This window comes from Tachyglossus aculeatus, chromosome 21 (genome assembly GCF_015852505.1).
Source record: "Tachyglossus aculeatus isolate mTacAcu1 chromosome 21, mTacAcu1.pri, whole genome shotgun sequence".
NCBI classification, from domain to species: Eukaryota; Metazoa; Chordata; class Mammalia; order Monotremata; family Tachyglossidae; genus Tachyglossus; species Tachyglossus aculeatus.
Window position 1 is genome coordinate 23,824,704 of NC_052086.1, and position 20,263 is coordinate 23,844,966.

Genomic DNA, 20,263 nt, shown 5'->3' on the forward strand with positions numbered 1-20,263 from the left:
GAAGCAGGACAAGGAGAAGGGTTTTCCGACTGCTCTTTGTACTAACCTAAGCTGTTTCTGGGCTGTTCTGTGTGTCCAGGGTTAGGAAGGAGGTAAGCCCTATGGTAGCTCTGCTCCCTCCCTCTCCTTAGGTGCTCCAGAGAGGTCTGTCCAACAGAACAGGGTTCCTGAGGAAGGACAGGTATTAAGATTCCCCCACCTCAGGTGTTTTGATAGAATTCAGGGAAAAGGACAACAAGAGGTCATTAGTCCATTTCTCTACCTTCAGGCCAGACCATATTCAAACCACCCCGGGGATGAGAGTTACCTACCCTTTTTTTATGTTTGTTTGTTTTTTTCTAATAAAAAAAGGCAGTATGGCCTAGAAGGGCACAGAACCAGGGCTTTTAAGCCCAACTCTGCCACTGTACTACTCCGTGTGACCTTGGGAAAGTCATTCACAGTTTCTCCATCCCTAGAATGGGGATAAAGTACCTTCTTAAGACAGTGAGCCCCACGTAGGACAGGGACTCTGATCTGAATATCTTAAGAAGTAGCATGGCATAGTGGATAGAGCACTCTCCACAGGCCTGGCAGGCCAAAGGTCATGAGTTCTAATCCTGGCTCTGCCACTTGTCTGCTGTGTGACCTTGGGCAAGTCACTTCACTTCTCTGAGCCTCAGTTACCTCATCTGTGAAATGGGGCTTGGGCCTGTAAACCCCACGTGGGACAGGGACCGTGTCCAACCCGATTTGCTTGTACCCTCCACAGAGCTTAGTACAGTGCCCGGCACATAGTGAGGGCTTGACAAATACCATAATTATTATCATATTTTTTAAAGTGCTTACTAAGAGTCAAGTATGTTCTAAGTGCTAGGATAGATACAACTTTATCAGGTTGGACACAGTCCCTGTTCCACAAAGGGCTCACAGCCAAATTGGAGGGAAGAGGATTTAATCTCCATTTAACAGATGAGGTAACTGAGGCACAGAAGTTAAGTGACTTGCCCAAGGTCACAAAGCAAGCAATTGGCAGAGCTGGGATTACAAACCCACATCAACCTTTTAGACTGTGAGCCCACTGTTGGGTAGGGACTGTCTCTATACGTTGCCAACTTGTACTTCCCAAGCGCTTAGTACAGTGCTCTGCACACAATAAGCGCTCAATACATACGATTGATTGATTGATTGATCCTCTGCCTCCCAGGCCCGTGCTCTTTCCACTAAGCCTATCTTTTTTTTTATGGCATTTATTAAGCGCTTACTATGTGCAAAGCACTGTACTAAGCGCTGGGGAGGTTACAAGGTGATCAGGTTGTCCCGTGGGGGAGCTCACAGTCTTAATCCCCATTTTACAGATGAGGTAACTGAGGCCCAGAGAAATGAAGTGACTTGCCCAAAGTTACACAGCTGACAATTGGCGGAGCCGGAATTTGAACCCATGACCTCTGACTCCAAAGCCCGAGCTCTCTCCAGAGCCACGCTGCTTCTCTTGAAGCAGCATCTACTATCTACTGCCCACTTAGCAAATAATAAGCACTTAATAAATAATAACTAATATTATAATAACAACCATCATCATGATCCTCATCATCTCCAGAAGGCAACTCCTCATACGTCATAGTCCATTCTTTCTGAGGTCTAACCTAAATCATTCTCGTTGCAATTTGAGTCCACTCTTTTCTTCTCCTGTCCTCAGCGTACACAGAAAAAAGCTACTCGCCATCCCTCACCCAATCGCTACAGGAGTCACCAAGGCCCAGTCCCTGCACACATCCAACCTGGGGGAGTTATTTCCCTGTATGTTTGTACATTTTTTTTTACTCTATTTATTTATTTATTTAATTTATTTCTGCATATCTATTCTATTTTATTTTGTTAGTATGTTTGGTTTTGTTCTCTGTCTCCCCCTTTTAGACTGTGAGCCCACTGTTGGGTAGGGAATGTCTCTATATGTTGCCAATTTGTACTTCCCAAGCGCTTAGTACAGTGCTCTGCACATAGTAAGCGCTCAATAAATACGATTGATGATGATGATGATGATGATGCACCCCAGCTCGGCCTAAAACAATGGAAAACTACCAGGCAAACAACCAAAGCGCAGGTCAGGGCACTGGAGACCATCAGGAGCCAAGGATCCAGGACTGGTGTCAGATCCTTCCCAAAAAGCTGTCTGTCATTCTCAGCTGCACACGCTTAATTGGGTGAAGCTACCCCCTTCTCCCGAAAACAGGGCCCAGCCACCCCATGGGCAGACTGCTAGCTGTCCATCATCAAGCCATCATTTCAGCTGAACAACTAGTTAGAGATGAGCTTGATTAGATTACCAACACGGTGATACCCATGCTTCCAGAAACATCTTGGACCTGTCACGGCCAGAGCCCCCAACACACGTAATGTCACTCAGGTAACCCTACCATGCAGCATAATGTGATGGAGTCAAACTAATGCCATTTTTGTGAAAAATCACCCCGCACTGAGAACATTTCTTTGTGATGTCCTGATCCCTCAACCCCCATCACTTGCTCCCAAGACACTATGTTCCCTACCCAGGTTCACGTGACCTCGAGCAGAACCCAGCAGGGTGAAGCCACAATCAATCAATCAATCGTATTTATTGAGCGCTTACTGTGTGCAGAGCACTGTACTAAGCGCTTGGGAAGTACAAGCTGGCAACATATAGAGACAGTCCCTACCCAACAGTGGGCTCACAGTCTAAAAGAGTGGGCTCACAGTCTAAAAGAAGCTCAGCCCTGAGAACAAGGGAGTATAAAAGTGAATGTCCTGGCTGGGGTAAGATCAGCTGTTAACAGACCTCCCACTGTAAAACTTGATGACTGACCACTATACTTCGGCCCAGTCGGTTCCACCGAAAGACACGTAGCCAAAGAGAGCTGGGTTACAGTAACAAGGACTCCAGTTCTAACAATCAATCAATGAATGGTACTTCCTGAGCGCTTACTATGTACAGAGCACTGGTCTAAGCACTTGGGAGGGTACAATGCCACAGAATCAGCAGACACATTCCCTGCCCATAATAAGCTTACAGGCTAAAGGAATGAGCTTACAGTCTAGAGGCTCCAGGCCAGAGTTTAGGTCCACTCAGCGACCTGTTCCCCTAAAGCATTTTGATACTCACCCCTCCGCTAACCCTAAGGCACTTAGCTACATATCCTTATGAGTTACTTTAACACTTGTTTCCCCTTCTAGCCTGTAAGCTTCTTGTAAGCAGGGATGTTTTATTAGGCACCTCTCATGCTCACCACCAGCTTGTCTCAGGAACCAGTGCCTAGAGGGGTTATTTTCTCAAAGTCTTCCTTGCCATCTCCCTTCCAGTCTCAGCCTCCTCCTCTAGGCCCAATTTCCAGGCCAGGTCAAGCCTGAGGGCTCCCGATGGAAAACTTCAAGTGGAAACACAACTACCATCCTGAAAATCCCTCAGTCTGCAACAGGGGTCTCCTCTTCCCACTTTGGAAAACCTTTCCCTCCCACGTAGACCCGGCCTGCCATCAGAAACACTGAGACATCTTTAAGAGTATCCAGGTGGTGGCCTTGAAGTATCGTTTGAAGAAAACCAAGGTATGGGGTGCCAGCCCCTCATGGGCCCCTGGCCAGGGCCATGGACCACTGAGGTGAAGATCCCAAAGAGGGAGTTTGACTCTTTCTTTTCAGAGCAAACAGTGATTCAGGGTGGTTGGGGCAGCCCAGCTGCTCCCTCTCTCCTCCTCTGGGACTCTCCCAAAGGGCCCTTCACCTACTGAGCTCAACTAGGAGGCAGGAAGGTGCTTCCAACCGTACAACCCCCAATAAATGCCGCTGATTAACTGAATGATTGATTGACAGAACCACCTCAGCCAGAAACAGAACCATCCTAGGCACCCCCATAGCCTCCAGACCCCAGCTCCTACCTGAGGGGATAAAGAATGTGTTCCCCTGTTTCAGCTCAATTCTTTGGCACCGTTCCACCCGGTCTCCCAGGAAGATGTCGCTCTGCTTGCCCGACAACACCCACTCTTCATACAGCTCCAAGTTGTGCAGGGTCGGTGGGATCAGCCAGAAGATCTGAAAAGGGAAATGATCCAATCAAATCCAAATGGAGTGCCACCCCTGATACCCTTGGCTTTCCCAGCTCCAGGGAACCTATTTCATAAGATCCTAGGGAAAGCTACCATACCTTCTTGAGCCTGTTTGAAGTGGACTCCCCAGCTCAAACCCAAGAAATCGAGCTGGGGGAATTGAGGGGCAGTCCCACGGCTTCTGACATCAAGGTGACAGAGCCGTGACGCATGCCCCACCCTGGACCTTGGCTCAGCTCACGAGGGTTTGTGGAGATCTTAATTCTAGCTCCCTTGCCAGGCAGTTTTTATGGCCCGTTATCTTTCCTTGACTGGGCCCGGGGACTAGAAGGCTGTTTCTCAAACTTCGTGATAAATCAATCAACCAACCCTAATAGGTGTCCTTCTCCTGCCTGGACTTGATGTGAGAAGGGAAAACATCTGGAACAGAGTATAGAAATAATCGCCTCCCTGCATTTCTTCCAAACCATTCAGTGCAAATAAACAAAATTATACACACCACACCCACACAGATGCATGTACACAAGGCTAACATACACCCTCAACAATGCAACCGCAAAAAAGCCCTGGCATAATGACGCATTCAGGTTCAAACACACCACACACTCGGGTCCACAAACAGATACACACAAAACACTATCTACTCAGGGCTACCCAAAATCCAAGAAGCACGACACAAAAATGCTTTTCTTTTTCCTGTCTTTTAATCCATTCCCTCAAGGGTGTCTTCAGGAGATGCAGAGAATTGCACCAAGAGGTTGAAGAGTGGCTGGGCCCTTGAGCTGGGTGTCAAGGACAGCTTCTTTCATCTGAGGGAGAAGGAGGTTCCCCAAACCCTTCTCCCATTGATTCCCTCCCCAGCCGCTCTATATTACAGGTCCCCTATCCTTGCCCGCTCTCTTTAAAAAAAGCCAGGAAAACAGGAGGACACTCCAGTCAGCTCTGGGGTGACCACAGCCCCTCAACCACCCCTTGGCAGAAGTAATGTAAACTCTCGAGAGTTTCCGGGCCTCTCCTCCCACTCACCTTCCCACCCTGAAAAACGTGGTACCAAACAGAGGTGCCTCCAAAGTCAATGTGGAAGTCAGTGAAGCAGCCTTTCACACTCATCAGACAGTACCTGCAGAAATAGATGGAGGGAGGGGAGGGAGAAGAGAAGGAAAATTATGCAATTGCTTTCACAGGGGGCAAAGAGGAGACGTGACATTGCCCTTCTCAAGATCCTTCATAAATCACTGAAATCTGAGGTTTTTTTGTTTGCTTCTTGTTTTAGTTTTTTTTAATCCAAACCAAATACTAATTCCCACCTCGGGAAAGTCCCTAGGAGTTTGATGCTGGTTGCAGGGGTGTTGTTAGCAGATGCTCCTGGCTGTGAAAGGCCAGGATTTTTTTTTTTTTGGTTGAGTTTTTTTTATCTAATAAGTTATACACTGGCTTTTCTCATTCTTGAGCTTCCATGGATTTCTAGCTGCCAGCCTTGCAGCCATCAAAAGTTTCCGTGAGGTTCTTCCCTTCCCACCCCTCTCTCTTGGAGGTCGGCTCCTGGAACAAAGTTGTGAGCAGCTCTTCTGACCCAGAGGACTCCCGGCCATCAGTTCCCCCACCCCCTACTTTCCCCAAGCTCAGAAGATCTAACGGCTTTGCTCCCTTCCACAGCAGCATTGCGTGCAAGGGAGGGAAAGAGAGACTTTCGGCATCTCTCTGGACCCAGCCCCAGAGAGATACTCTGTTCTCCTTGGGGGGGGGGGGGGGCAAAAGAGTTGAAGAGGGCAGGGTGGGACAAATACTGGGGGCAAGACCCACCCACACATAAGCCAAATAAACCCTCCTGTCCACCACCTCTCCTCTCTCCTTTCCAGTCCCCCAGGCTTCAGCTTCACTGGAAACTAATGGCCGAATCACAGCAGCTCTCCTCACTCCCATACCTCACAGCACAGTACCAAGAAGCGAGCACACACACACACGCGCATGCACACAAACACACACACACACACATTCGCTTACCCCACTAACCTCTTTCCTTGCTCCACATTCCTTTTCCATGATTTGGGCAGGGGGGAAGGGTAGGGTATGGGGTGGAGGGGCAGGGAGGAGCAGAAGGAGCAGGACCCAGTCCAGGAAGCTCTCTGTGGACCTGGGGATTTTTGTATTATTATTTTCCCACCACCACCCCACCACCCCCCCTTTCCTCCTCACATTCAGGTGGAGAAGAGCTCAGCAGTATGCAAACGGCGTGCCCGCGGCCCTCCAGACGATAGGCTGGAACGAACCTTAACCATGTGTCTGCAAGGAGCTGGCAAATCAGAATGGCTCCTGGAACATCAGAGCCCTGCTGCCTAGCAACCCCCATCAAGGGCTGTAGTTGACAGAACGGGACGCAGTGCTGTCACGAAGACAGGCGCAGCGGTGGGGCTGCCGGGGGTCGCTGGAGGGTTTGCGCGGGCACGCTCCGATGGCCGGAGGATGAGGCCTCCCCACTCCCTCCCCCCATCTACCTCCTGGACCTACTCCCAAGCCCCACTGGGCACCCCTGGTCAAGGACGACCCCCACCCCAAGGGCGGGTTTAGGGGTAAGAGTAGATATTCATGAACCTTGCCGGCCAAGTGGGGAACGGCCAAGTGGGGAACGGGCTTTGAAAGCACCTGAAATACACCTCTCCTCTGACTCTTTTGTACCGCACAGTGTCTGGCACATAATGAAGGCTTAACGGGCACAGTGTCTGGCACATTGTGACGGCTTAATGAGGGCTTATTATCATCTTCTGTTTCAGAGGATCGCTCCTGTACTCTTAGAAAAAAAAATCTTCCTTAGGGAAAAGAAAAATCTTCCTTTGGATTCTGCTCTCTCCTGGCCCCGGGGGCCAAGCAGGAGACTGAGGAAATTTTATAAACAATGGGTCACTCTTCAGTTCCAGACCCCACCCACCCACAAAAGGGTGGGTTTCGGGCACTGGGGCCGATCGGTGGGCGGGTGTCCCCACTCGGGGGAGGGGGCTGCCTTTCATCCGGACCCACTTTCCGCCCCGTCCTGGGCCTCAGAGGTGACCGGCCCGGGCCCTCAACTTCCTCAAGTTTGCTCCCTCCACTTTGTTGTTGACTTGAGGCAGCTCCATTTGGCTGAAAGTCCGGCCTCCTGGGGACTCCCCCTCCCCGCTCCTTCCCCTCAGAGAGGGCCGACCTCCTGCCCCTCAGAGACAGTCGAACTCCTGCCCTTCAGAGTGGGCAGACCTCCTTTCCCCTCAGAGACTCGAGCTCCTGCCCCTCAGAGAGGGCCAACCTCCTGCCCCTCAGAGAGGGCCGAGCTTCTTCCCCTCAGAGAAAGTAGAGCTCCTGCCCCTCAGAGACGGTAGAGCTTCTTCCCTCAGAGAAAGTAGATCTCCTGCCCCTCGGAGAGGGTCAAACTCCTGCCCCTCGGAGAGGGCCGAACTCCTGCCCCTCGGAGAGGGCCGAACTCCTGCCCCTCGGGGAGGGCCGAACTCCTGCCCCTCGGGGAGGGCCGAACTCCTGCCCCTCGGGGAGGGCCGAACTCCTGCCCCTAGGGGAAGGCCAAACTCCTGCCCCTCGGGGAGGGCCGACCTCCTGCCCCTCGGGGAGGGCCGACCTCCTGCCCCTCGGGGAGGGCCGACCTCCTGCCCCTCGGGGAAGGCCGACCTCCTACTCCTCAGAGAGGGTCAAGCTTCTTCCCCTCAGAGAAAGTAGATCGCCTGCCCCTCAGAGAGGGCCGACCTCCTGCCCCTCAGAGACAGTTGAACTCCTGCTCCTCAGAGAGGGCCGAACTCTTGCCCCTCGGGGAGGGCCAACCTCCTACTCCTCAGAGTGGGTCGAGCTTCTTCCCCTCAGAGAAAGTAGATTTCCTGCCCCTCGGAGCGGGCCGACCTCCTGCCCCTCAGAGACAGTTGAGGTCCTGCTCCTCAGAGAGGGCCAACCTCCTTTCTCCTCAGAGGCAGTAGAGCTCCTGCCCCTCAGAGGGTCAACTTCTTCCCCTCAGTGAGGGCGGCCCTCCTTTCCCCTCAGAGAGGGTCAAGTTTCTTCCCTTCAGAGAGGGCCCCACGTTCCCCAGGCCGGCCAGGGGGTGCCGGGCGAGACCGGAGCCCTTTAAAGGTCCGACAGCGGGGGCCCTGGGAGCCTGCCGTGCCCGTCCCTCCCCCAGACCCCATCGAGAGATGGCATCAGTTGGCGCTGCTGGGTGGACCAGGGCTCCGGTTGGCGAGAAGGTGAGCGGGCACGACCGCAGCTCCTCCCCGATGACTCTGGCACAATGCCTTTGCACTGACCTCTACGGCTTCCTCGTCCAAAGCGGACACACAAACACCCAGCCCACAGTCACATGGGGTCCGCAAGGCCCCGGCTAATCTCCCGCCCCGGCGGCCTATGGCCCCGGCCTCCTTCCGGCCGGCCGCCCCGCCTTTTTCCCCCCACGACCATTGGAGTTGCCTGGGGGAAGGGCAGAGGGCCGAGCGGCCCCGGGGTCTGTCACCCCCTCCCTGACTCGGCAGCACCGGTTCCCGCGCACCTGCAGCCCAACTTTCACTCCCCAGAAACCTCTTGGGTTTCTAAAAACCAGGGGGTGGCCCCCTTCCTGCCCGGGCCGGGCCACGGACCGCCTCCCGCTGCCTCCAACTTGCCACGAGTTGGGCGCCTCAATCAATCAATCGTATTTATTGAGCAGTTACTGTATGCAGAGCACTGTACTAAGCGCTTGGGAAGTCCAAGTTGGCAACATATAGAGACAGTCCCTACCCAACAGTGGGCTCACAGCCTCCGCTCGGCCCAAGTCGGCAAGGAGCCGGCGGCACACACCAACACACACACACACGCACCACCCTCTCCACTCCCCTACACAAAGACACACATCCCAAAACGACAGGCAGACGGCGCACACACTCACACAGCCAAAGGCGACCCGGCTCCCAGCCCTCCTTCTGAGACCCCGATCGATAAATCAAGCGTATTTATCAAGCGCTTACTGTGTGCAGAGCACTGGACTAAGCGCTTGGGAAGTCCAAGTTGGCAACATCTAGAGACAGTCCCTACCCAACAGTGGGCTCACAGTCTAGAAGGGGGAGACAGAGAAGGAAACCAAACATACTAACAAAATAAAATAAATAGAATAGATATGTACAAGTAAAATAAATCAATCAATAAATAGGGTAATAAAGCTGTACTAAGCGCTTGGGAAGTACAAGTTGGCAACATATAGAGACAGTCCCTACCCAACAGTGGGCTCACAGCCTAGAAGGGGGAGACAGAGAACAAAACCAAACATACTAACAAAATAAAATAAATAGAATAGATATGTACAAGATAAATAAATAGAGTAATAAAACTGTACTAAGCGCTTGGGAAGTACTAGTTGGCAACATATAGAGACAGTCCCTACCCAACAGTGGACTCACAGTCTAGGAGGGGGAGACAGAGAACAAATCAATCAATCAATCGTATTTATTGAGCGCTTACTGTGTGCAGAGCACTGTACTAAGCGCTTGGGAAGTACAAGTCGGCAACATATAGAGACAGTCCCTAACCAACAGAGGGCTCACAGTCTAGAAGGGGGAGACAGAGAACAAAACCAAACATGCTAACAAAATAAAATAGAATAGATATGTACAAGTAAAATAAATCAACAGAGTAATAAAGCTGTACTAAGCGCTTAGGAAGTACAGGTTGGCAACATATAGAGACAGTCTCTACCCAACAGTGGGCTCACAGTGTAGAAGGGGGAGACAGAGAACAAATCCAAACATACTAACAAAATAAAATAAATAGAATAGATATGTACAAGTAAAATAAATCAATCAATAAATAGAGTAATAAAACTGTACTAAGTGCTTGGGAAGTACAAGTTGGCAACATATAGAGACAGTCCCTACCCAACAGTGGGCTCACAGTCTAGAAGGGGGAGACAGAGAACAAATCAATCAATCAATCAATCAATCGTATTTATTGAGTGCTTACTGGGTGCAGAGCACTGTACTAAGCGCTTGGGAAGTCCAAGTTGGCAACATATAGAGACAGCCCTACCCAACAGTGGGCTCACAGTCTAGAAGGGGGAGACAGAAAACAAAAGCAAACATACTAACAAAATAAAATAAATAGAATAGATAGGTACAAGTAAAATCAATCAATCAATCAATAGAGTAATAAAGCTCTACTAAGCGGTTGGGAAGTACAAATTGGCAACATATCGAGACAGTCCCTACCCAACAGTGGGCTCACAGTCTAGAAGGGGGAGACAGAGAACAAAACCAAACATACTAACAAAATAAAATAAATAGAATAGATATGTACAAGATTAATAGAGTAATAAAACTGTACTAAGCGCTTGGGAAGTAAGTACAAGTTGGCAACATATAGAGACAGTCCCTACCCAACCGTGGGCTCACAGTCTAGAAGGGGGAGACAGAGAACAAAACCAAACATGCTAACAAAATAAAATAAATAGAATAGATATGTACAAGTAAAATCAATCAATCAATAAATATGTACAAACATATATACAGGTGCTGTGGGGAAGGGAAGGAGGTAAGATGGGGGGATGGAGAGGGGGAGAGGAAGGAAGGGGCTCAGTCTGGGAAGGCCTCCTGGAGGAGGTGAGGGCTCAGTAGGGCCTCGAAGGGAGGAAGGGATCAACCAACTCGATCCCCAGAAACGCACATCCCCACTCCATACCCGCCCCGCGGGCTGAATCGCCCACACTCACACTACACACACACACACGCCAACACAATCGCCTACATGACACCCACGCGAGCACAGCCACCCACATTCACACGACAGACACACACACACACACACACACAAAGACCTGCTTAGCGCCAGGAAGACGCACGCGGGGAGGGAGGGGGTGGGGGGGAAGAGGACGGCCACACAAAGCAGCCGACACAGCCAACTCGAAAGGAGCAACACACAGACACACACAGAGAGGGAGAGAGCCGGGGCTGCAGGCGGTTACCGTGAGGCTGGGCTCCTCCCGGGCGCCTGTGTCGGGGCAGGGGGGCCGAGGAGCGGCCCTCGTTGGAGGCAGTGGAGCCCGAGCCTCTCCCCCCGTCCCCGGCCCCAGCAGATGCTTCTGTGTTTGTTTGGGCCAATGAGAAAAGTGGAGGCCGCTCTTCCTTCCTCCCAGGAGCAGGCGCTGCCCGCCGGGGAGCCACCCCGGACCCTGAAACTCAACACCACCTTCGTGGGTCGGTCACCAGGCCTTCCTCAGATGGAGGCCCGCACCCCCCCCGGGAGGAATGACTCCCCCTCCAAGTCTTGAGGGAGGGGCGGCAACGGCCTGCCACCCCCCACCTCCCCGGAGCGTCGGGAAACCGGGATAGAGGAAGAGGAAGCACAGTGGAAGAACGGCCTCCCCCTCCAAGCCCCTCCAATCAATCAATCAATCAATCAATCAATCCTATTTATTGAGCGCTTACTGTGTTCAATCAATCAATCGTATTTACTGAGCACTTACTGTGTGCCTCTCCCTTCTATATCGCCTTGACTTGCTCCCTTTATTCATCCCCCCCTTTGTTCATAGAGAATCAATCAATCGTATTTATTGAGCGCTTACTGTGTGCCACTCCCTTCTATATCGCCTTGACTTGCTCCCTTTATTCACCCCCCCTTTGTTCATAGAGAATCAATCAATCGTATTTATTGAGCGCTTACTGTGTGCCTCTCCCTTCTATATCGCCTTGACTTGCTCCCTTTATTCACCCCCCCTTTGTTCATAGAGAATCAATCAATCGTATTTATTGAGCGCTTACTGTGTGCCTCTCCCTTCTATATCGCCTTGACTTGCTCCCTTTATTCATCCCCCCTTGTTCATAATCAATCAATCGTATTTATTGAGCGCTTACTGTGTGCCTCTCCCTTCTATATCGCCTTGACTTGCTCCCTTTATTCATCCCCCCCTTTGTTCATAGAGAATCAATCAATCGTATTTATTGAGCACTTACTGTGTGCCTCTCCCTTCTATATCGCCTTGACTTACTCCCTTTATTCATCCCCCCCTTTGTTCATAATCAATCAGTCGTATTTATTGAGCACTTACTGTGTGCCTCTCCCTTCTATACTGCCTTGACTTGCTCCCTTTATTCATCCCCCCCTTTGTTCATAGAGAATCAATCAATCGTATTTATTGAGCACTTACTGTGTGCCTCTCCCTTCTATATCGCCTTGACTTACTCCCTTTATTCATCCCCCCCTTTGTTCATAATCAATCAGTCGTATTTATTGAGCACTTACTGTGTGCCTCTCCCTTCTATACTGCCTTGACTTGCTCCCTTTATTCATCCCCCCCTTTGTTCATAATCAATCAATCGTATTTATTGAGCGCTTACTGTGTGTCTCTCCCTTCTATACCGCCTTGACTTGCTCCCTTTATTCACCCCCCCTTTGTTCATAGAGAATCAATCAATCAATCGTATTTATTGAGCGCTTACTGTGTGCAGAGCACTGTGCTAAGCACTTGGGAAGTACAAGTTGGCAACATAAAATAATAATAATCATCATGGCATTTATTGAGCGCTTACTGTGTGCAGAGCACTGTGCTACGCGCTTGGGAAGTACAAGTTAGCAACATATAATAATAATAATCATCATGGCATTTATTAAGCGCTTACTATGTGCAAGGCACCATTCTAAGCGCTGGGGAGGTTACAAGGTGATCAGGTTGTCCCAAGGGGGCTCGCAGTCTTCATCCCCATTTTACAGATGAGGGAACTGAGGCCCAGAGAAGTGAAGTGACTTGCCCAAAGTCACACAGCTGACAAGTGGCGGAGCCGGGATTTGAACCCATGACCTCTGACTCCAAAGTCCGTGCTCTTTCCATTGAGCCAGGCTGCTTCCCCTGCAGTCCCTACCCAACAGTGGGCTCACAGTCTAAAAGGGGCTCCACCATCAACTACTCCAAGCAGCTCAGAGGGGACTGGGAGGTGAATGATGATAATTACAGTATTGATTAAGTGCTTACTATATGCCAGGCACTGTACCAAGCACCAGGGTGGCTATGAGCAAATCGGGTTGGGCATAGTCCCCGGCCCGCAGAGGGCTCACAGTCTTTAATCCCCATTTTACAGTTGAGGTAAATGAGGCGCACAGAAGTTGAGTGACTTGTCCAAGGCCACACAGCAGACAGGAGGAGGAGTCACGATTAGAACCCATGACATTCTGACTCTCAAGCCCGGGCTCTATCCACCACGGCACGCACGGCCCCTCTCCCTCGTCCAAGGGCACAGGTCAGATGCCCAACTGCCACAGGCGAGAGGGGTTGATCCGACCCTCGCCCACTCGCCAAGGTCTGGGCTGCATTTGGAGGCCTTCGCCTCCCCACAACATCTTGGTCCAGCTCCAGATGTGAAGACCCCCCAAGAGAAGATGACCCCCTTCTCCCTCAACTCAGCCCCGAATCTCAAAGCGCCCAGGCTCCCCAAGACGCACATCCAGCCAACTCTCCGTGACCCATCACCAGGGGTTTTGGAAAATGGAAATCTATATAACATATTCCAAAAACCTCCTTTCAGCCAATAGTTTAAATTCCGGCTCAACCGTACTTGCTTTCCAGGATTGGCTTGGCTTGTCCTTTAACGTGTCAACGAGGCAAATACACCACTGTATTTAATTTAAACATCTGTTCAGTATTTGTTCAGGTATTCTGAATAAGCAGCTGACTGCATTAATGTTGTCTAAGACTGTAAGCCCACGAGGGCAGGAATCAACACCATTTGATTTGCTGTGTAAAGTGACTAACACACGGTCAACTGCACATGGATGCTTTAAATGTATATATATATATATATATATATATATATATATATATATATATATATACACACACACACACACACATATACATATATATACATATACATATATACATACATATGTGTATATATATACATATGTATATATGTATTCCTTCCTCTCCCCCTCGTCCCCTCTCCATCCCCCCATCTTACCTCCTTCCCTTCCCCACAGCACCTGTATATATGTATATGTTTGTACATATTTATTACTCTATTTATTTATTTATTTATTTTGCTTGTGCATATCTATTCTATTTATTTTATTTTGTTAGTATGTTTGGTTTTGTTCTCTGTCTCCCTCTTTTAGACTGTGAGCCCAATGTTGGGTAGGGACTGTCTCTATATGTTGCCAATTTGTACTTCCCAAGCGCTTAGTACAGTGCTCTGCAAATAGTAAGTGCTCAATAAATACGATTGATGATGATGATATATATAAAGTACTTGTTAAGCACTTACTATGCATCCTAAGTGCTGGGGTAGATACAAGCTAATCAGTTTGGACAGAGTCCATGTCCCTCAAGGTTCTCCCAGTCTTAATTCCCATTTTACGATGAGGGAACTGAGGCCCAGAGAAGTTAAGTGACTTACCCAAGGTCTCGCAGCACACAGGTGGCAGGGCTGGGATTAGAAATTAGAAATGACTTAGAAGTGAATAAAAAGCATAATACTTAATGATTATGCTTTTTATTAACCTTTCCACCACCTACGGAGGGTATTAACGTATGGCCAAAAGAAAGGCTGAAGGTGAAGGAAGGAACCTAGATAGTTAGTATCTCTGGAGAAATCACTGCAAGTTAAATGAACACAATGAAATGGCTGATCCCAAATGCCTGGAAGACTCTGGGACTAGGATGAGATGCAATTAATGTATCTTTCCCAGGGGTTCACCCAAAGTGAATATGACTTCCAGAAGGTGATCCTACGGAAGAGGAGGCGGCTTTTCAAGAGAAAGGCAGGGTAACCTGCAGAGGGTCTGAGCCTACGATAACAACAATAACCATAGTATTTCTTAAGCACTTAACTTTGTGTTAAGCACCGTTCTAATTGCTGGGGTAAAGATAATCAGGTCCCACATGAGGCTCAGAGTCTAAGTAGAAGGGAGAACAGGTATTGAACCCCCATCCTGAAGACGAGGGAAGTGAAGCACAGAAGTTAAGTGACCGGTCCAAGGTCAAACAGCAGACAAGTGGCAGAGCCGCATTAAAACCCAAGTCCTCTGATTCCAAGGCCCCTGCTCTTTCCCCTAGGCCATGCTGCGTGATGTGGTCAGCCTTTTCATGGACTTTGCAACCTTGAAACAGAACGAGTAGGAGAGGGGGTGGGTGAGGAAGGTGGCCTTCCATCACTCCAGATCCAGGGCAGAGCTGATCTGGATTTTTTTTTCGGGGGGGGGGTGTCTTTTTTGGGGAGGCACAGTATGTGTTTTGTTTCAAAAAGGAATATAATCCTTTTTGATTTCGCAGCGCTTCTCCCCCAGAATGTCAGAATTACTCTGAGTAAGCAGTCTGTGACTGAGCCAGCCCAGCTGCATAGGCTTCTTCTTCATTCATTCAATCATATTTATTGAATGCTTCCCACGTGCAGAGCACTGTACTAAGCACTTGGAAGAATACAACAGTAAACGGACACATTCCCTGCCCACAATGATCTCATAACCTGGCGGGGGGCGGGGTGGGGGGAGACAGACATTAATAGAAATAAATTACAGCTATGTACCTAAGTGCTGTGGAGCTGGCTGGGGGGAAGAACAAAGGGAGGAAGTCTGGGCAATGCAGAATGGAGTGGGAGAAGAGGAAAGGAGGGCTTAGTCAGGGAAGGCCTCTTGGAGGAGATGTGCCTTCAATAATAATAATGGCATTTGTAAAGCGCTTACTATGTGCAAAGCAGGGTTCAAAGCGCTGTGGGGGATACAATGTGATCAAGTTGTCCCACGTGGGGCTCACAGTCTTAATCCCCATTTTTACAGATGAGGTAACTGAGGCTTAGAGAAGTTAAGTGACTTGCCCACGGTCACACAGCAGACAAGTGGCGGCGCCGGGATTAGAACCCACAACCTCTGACTCCCAAACCTGGGCTCTTTCCACTGAGCCACGCTGCTGTATTTCCCCTGAGTGACCCACGGGGCAGAGGCCAGATGGTCCCCTTTGGGGACCACCTCTGGGGAATCGAGCCAGCTGAAGCGAGTGGCCTTTTATGTAGAGGCACTGCCCATCGGGCACCTTTGGCACATACGCCAGAGGTGCTGGCAGGAGATGGGAAAATAATCAACTTGAACTTGATTGATTCTTCTTGGAAATGTTGTAAGGCCAATTCGGCCCACCAGTGGCCCCAGGGGAGACCTGCAAAGATGGGGAAGAAGATAAGGTCTGAGGGCAAAGTGCCTGGAACACCCTCCCTCCTCAAATTTTAACAGACACTCTCCCCCCAACCTTCACAGCCGTATTGAGAAGCAGCGTGGCTCAGTGGAAAGAGCCCGGGCTTTGGAGTCAGAGGTCATGGGTTCGAATCCCGGCTCCACCACAAGTCTGCTGTGTGACTCTGGGCAAGTCACTTAACTTCTCTGAGCCTCAGTTACCTCATCTGTAAAAATGGGGATTAAGACTGTGAGCCCTCCCCATCCCCCCCCCCGCCTTACCTCCTTTCCCTCCCCACAGCACATGTATATATGTTTGTACATATTTATTACTCTATTTTACTTGCACATATTTATTCTATTTATTTTATTTTGTTAATATGTTTTGTTTTGTTGTCTGTCTCCCCCTTCTAGACTGTGAGCCCACTGTTGGGTAGGGACCGTCTCTATCTGTTGCCAACTTGTACTTCCCAAGCGCTTAGTACAGTGCTCTGCACACAGTAAGAGCTCAATAAATACGATTGAATGAATGAATGAATGAATGAATGAATGAATGACAGTATGCAGAGGCAGGTCTAACAGCTCCCTCACGTCAGGACTGCGGAGCGCTTAAGATCCATCCTGCTATTTTATTTTGAACACGGTGAGGAAGAAAGGGGAAAGCAGGGGAGATATTCAGCAAATCTCCCTCTCCCTCCCCTGCCATTATCTGATTAATTAATAATCATGACTTTATAATAAAGTTTTTAATTAATTATTAAGTGACAAGGGGAAGCAGTGTGGCCTAGCGGAAAAAGCACAGGTCTGGGGGGTCAGAGGACCTGGATTCTAACCCGGTTGCATCACTTCTCTGCTGTATGGCCTTGGGCAAGTCACTTAACTTCTTTTTGTGATGGTCAAGTCACTTCTCTGTGCCTCAGGTAACTCATTTGTAAAATGGGGATTAAAGCTGTGAGCCCCAGGTGGGACAGGATCTGTGTCCAACCTGACTAGCTTGTATCTACCCCAGCGCGTAGTACAGTACCTGGCACATAGTAAGGTCTTAACAAATATCATTCAAAAGATGTACTTTATTTTTCATTGCCCACTCTTGAAAGCACATGTTTTTCCTGGATTTCAATCTCTCAGTGTCACCACTTGCAGCAGAAAATATAGTAAGGGACTTCCTGTTTCATTCTTACTTGACTTCTCCTCCAACCTTGCACATAAACCCAAGAAACTTACCAGCTCCCCGTTGTTTTTAAATATATTTCACAAAGTGGTGTGGCCTTGTGGGAAGAGCACAGTCCCGGGAGTCAGAGGTTCTGGGTTCTAATTGTGGCTCGGCCATTTGTGTGACCTTGGGCAAGTCATTTAACCTCACTGTGCCTCTGTTCCCTCATCTACAAAATGGGGATTAAGACTGTGAGCCCCACATGGAACGGGGACTGTGTCCACCCTGATTGTATCTACCTCAGCACTTAATACAGTGCCTGGCACATAGTAAGCCCTTAACAAATGCCATTAGAAAAAAAAATAAGCAAGGCTGACTTCACCAGAGGAAGGTTCAGAGTTAGCTCCTTGCTATGGGATTGGATGTTTTACTCTCCCAGGCTCCCAGTAGCCTCATAGGTGCACTTCGATATAGATACCATTTCTCAGCCATTCTACAAATTGGGAAACTGAGGCAAAGGAAAGGTCACCAATAAGCACCAATTACTCGGCAACTGACAGGGAAGGATAAGCGCTTAACAAATATTATTTAAAATATTTGTCAGCCCTCTCTCCCCAAGCTGCTACACAGGCAGGCCATTTGAAGTACCCCTCCTCTTAATCAATCAATCAATCAATCAATCGTATTCACTGAGCACTTACTATGTGCACAGCACTGTACTAAGCGCTTGGGAAGTACAAATTGGCAACATATAGAGACAGTCCCTACCCAACAGTGGGCTCACAGTCCTCAAGCCTGCTGGGTTAGATCAAGTGGGCACAAAGCCAACAACCAACACCCCCCCCCACACACACACACCTCTCTGCCCCACCATGGGCCCTTTTTTGGGCCACTTCCAGCTACAAACGTATAACTGGCATGCTACCACACATACACGGTACATACACATACATACACACATACAAGACTTCTTTACTCTGCCAACTGTCAGCTGTGTGACTTTGGGCAAGTCACTTAACTTCTCTGTGCCTCAGTTACCTCATCTGTACAATGGGGATTACGATTGTGAGCCCCCCGTGGGACAACCTGATCACCTTGTAACCTCCCCAGCACTTAGAACAGTGTTTTGCGCATAGTAAGCACTTAATAAAATGCCATCATTACTATATTATCAAATGAAATGCCAATAAGTGACAGAGAAATTTACTCCTCTCTAAAATGTGCCACCCCAGGTCTGACAAAACCTCCACTGTACATAGAGCTCTGTCTTATAATGATCTGGGCATTTTCTGAGTGAGAAGGGGCCTCAGTTACCTCATCTGTAAAACAGGGATTAAGACTGTGAGCCCATGTGGAACATGGATTATGTCCAACCTGATTAGCTTGTTATCTACCCCAGCCCTTAGTACAGTACCTATCTACCCCATTAAAAAAGAAAAAGAGCAAACCTGACTGCACCAGGGGAAGGTTCAGGGTTAGGCCCTTGCTACAGGATTGGATGTTTCTACTCTGCCTGGCTTCCTATAGCCTCATAACTACACCTCGGTACCATTTTTCAGCCACTCTACATACTGGGAAACTGAGGCCAAATGAAAGGTCACTGCCATGCACCCATTACTCAACAACCGATAGGGAAGCTAAGGATAAAAACCAAACTTCTTGCAAATTTATAATGGCATTTATTAAGCACTTACTATGTGCACAGCACCATTCTAAGCGCTGGGGGGGGATACAAGGTGATCAAGTTGTCCCACGTTGGGGCTCACAGTCTTAACCCCCATTTTACAGATGAGGTAACTGAGGCTCAGAGAAGTTAAGTGACTTGCCCAAGGTCACACAGCGGACATGGGGTGGAGCCAGGATTCGAACCCGTGACCTCTGACTCCAAAGCCCGGGCTCTTTCCACTGAGCCACGCTGCTTCTCTGCAAATCATCAATCGTATTTATTGAGCGCTTACTATGTGCAGAGCACTGTACTAAGCGCTTCGGAAGTACAAACTGGCAACACATAGAGACAGTCCCTACCCAACAGTGGGCTCACAGTCTAAAAGACTCTGCAAATGACCACGGTGGTCTCTTTTCATTCATTCAATCGTGTTTACTGAGCACTTACCGTGTGCAGAGCACTGCACTAAGCGCTTGGAAAGTACATTGCACCTCACAACTCCCAGACTCACCTCCTGTGCCAACCTGTGCTGAGCGCAGGGCCCCCCCCACCGCACAACGCCTACCACGAGACCCCAGACCTCGCCAGCCTCTTCCACCCGCCCCACCTGTTGGCCACCTACCCCGAGGTGCCCATGGCCGTCCACCTCCTAGCCAAGTAGGGCAAGAGCCGCCGGTTCCTGTCCAGTCCTCCTCCCGCCTCGTTTTCCTGGTCCGCACTCAGGCCTCTTTGCCCATCCAAGCATCTCAACATGTGCTTCCCATCTGATAGGGTCCGAGGCAGGGGATGGTTTCGTTGCAGGCAGGGAACGTGTCTACCAACTCTGTTCAATTGTATTCTCCCCCAAATGCCTAGTATGGTGTTCTGCACACAGTAAGTGCTCAATAAATAAGCATGGATTGATTTAAAATAAAAACGCCAGCTATGAAGACCAGCTGGTGTCGTACCCATAGCTGACGGAGACAGACCAACTCACAGCTGGACTGTGCGGTATAAAACCAAATGGCCATTGAGAAGCTCAGAACTCCACTGAGCCCACTCTATGAATGCCCCCCAGCCTCCTTGGGCACCATCATCAGGTGGCACTGAGGCAGCGAAACAGAGCCAACACTGAGCCTGGTAGCTACCAAGAATGCCTCCCTGCACACCACATATGTGCTAGCATTTCTGGTCTGCTCTGCACAGAGTAAGCGCTTAATAAATACGACTGAATGGTCTTCTCAGACCAACTGTTGGATGAGAGAGCAG

At 49.4% G+C, this 20,263-nt stretch overlaps 1 protein-coding gene across 8 annotated transcripts in view; it reads right to left on the reverse strand.

Annotated features, from left to right (window-relative positions):
* The window catches only part of KDM2B (lysine demethylase 2B), a 159,031-nt gene that overhangs the window by 115,041 nt on the left and 23,727 nt on the right, over nt 1-20,263 (reverse strand). For 7 of the 8 annotated variants that reach the window (XM_038762658.1, XM_038762660.1, XM_038762657.1 and 4 more), the window contains 2 exons: nt 5,082-5,175; nt 3,888-4,041 (listed from right to left, as the gene is read on the reverse strand). In XM_038762658.1, coding sequence (XP_038618586.1) covers nt 3,888-4,041; nt 5,082-5,175 — 248 coding nt within the window. Of the gene's footprint in view, nt 1-3,887; nt 4,042-5,081; nt 5,176-11,007; nt 11,231-20,263 lie in introns of those variants that run through there. The other variant, XM_038762662.1, reaches the window with a different exon arrangement.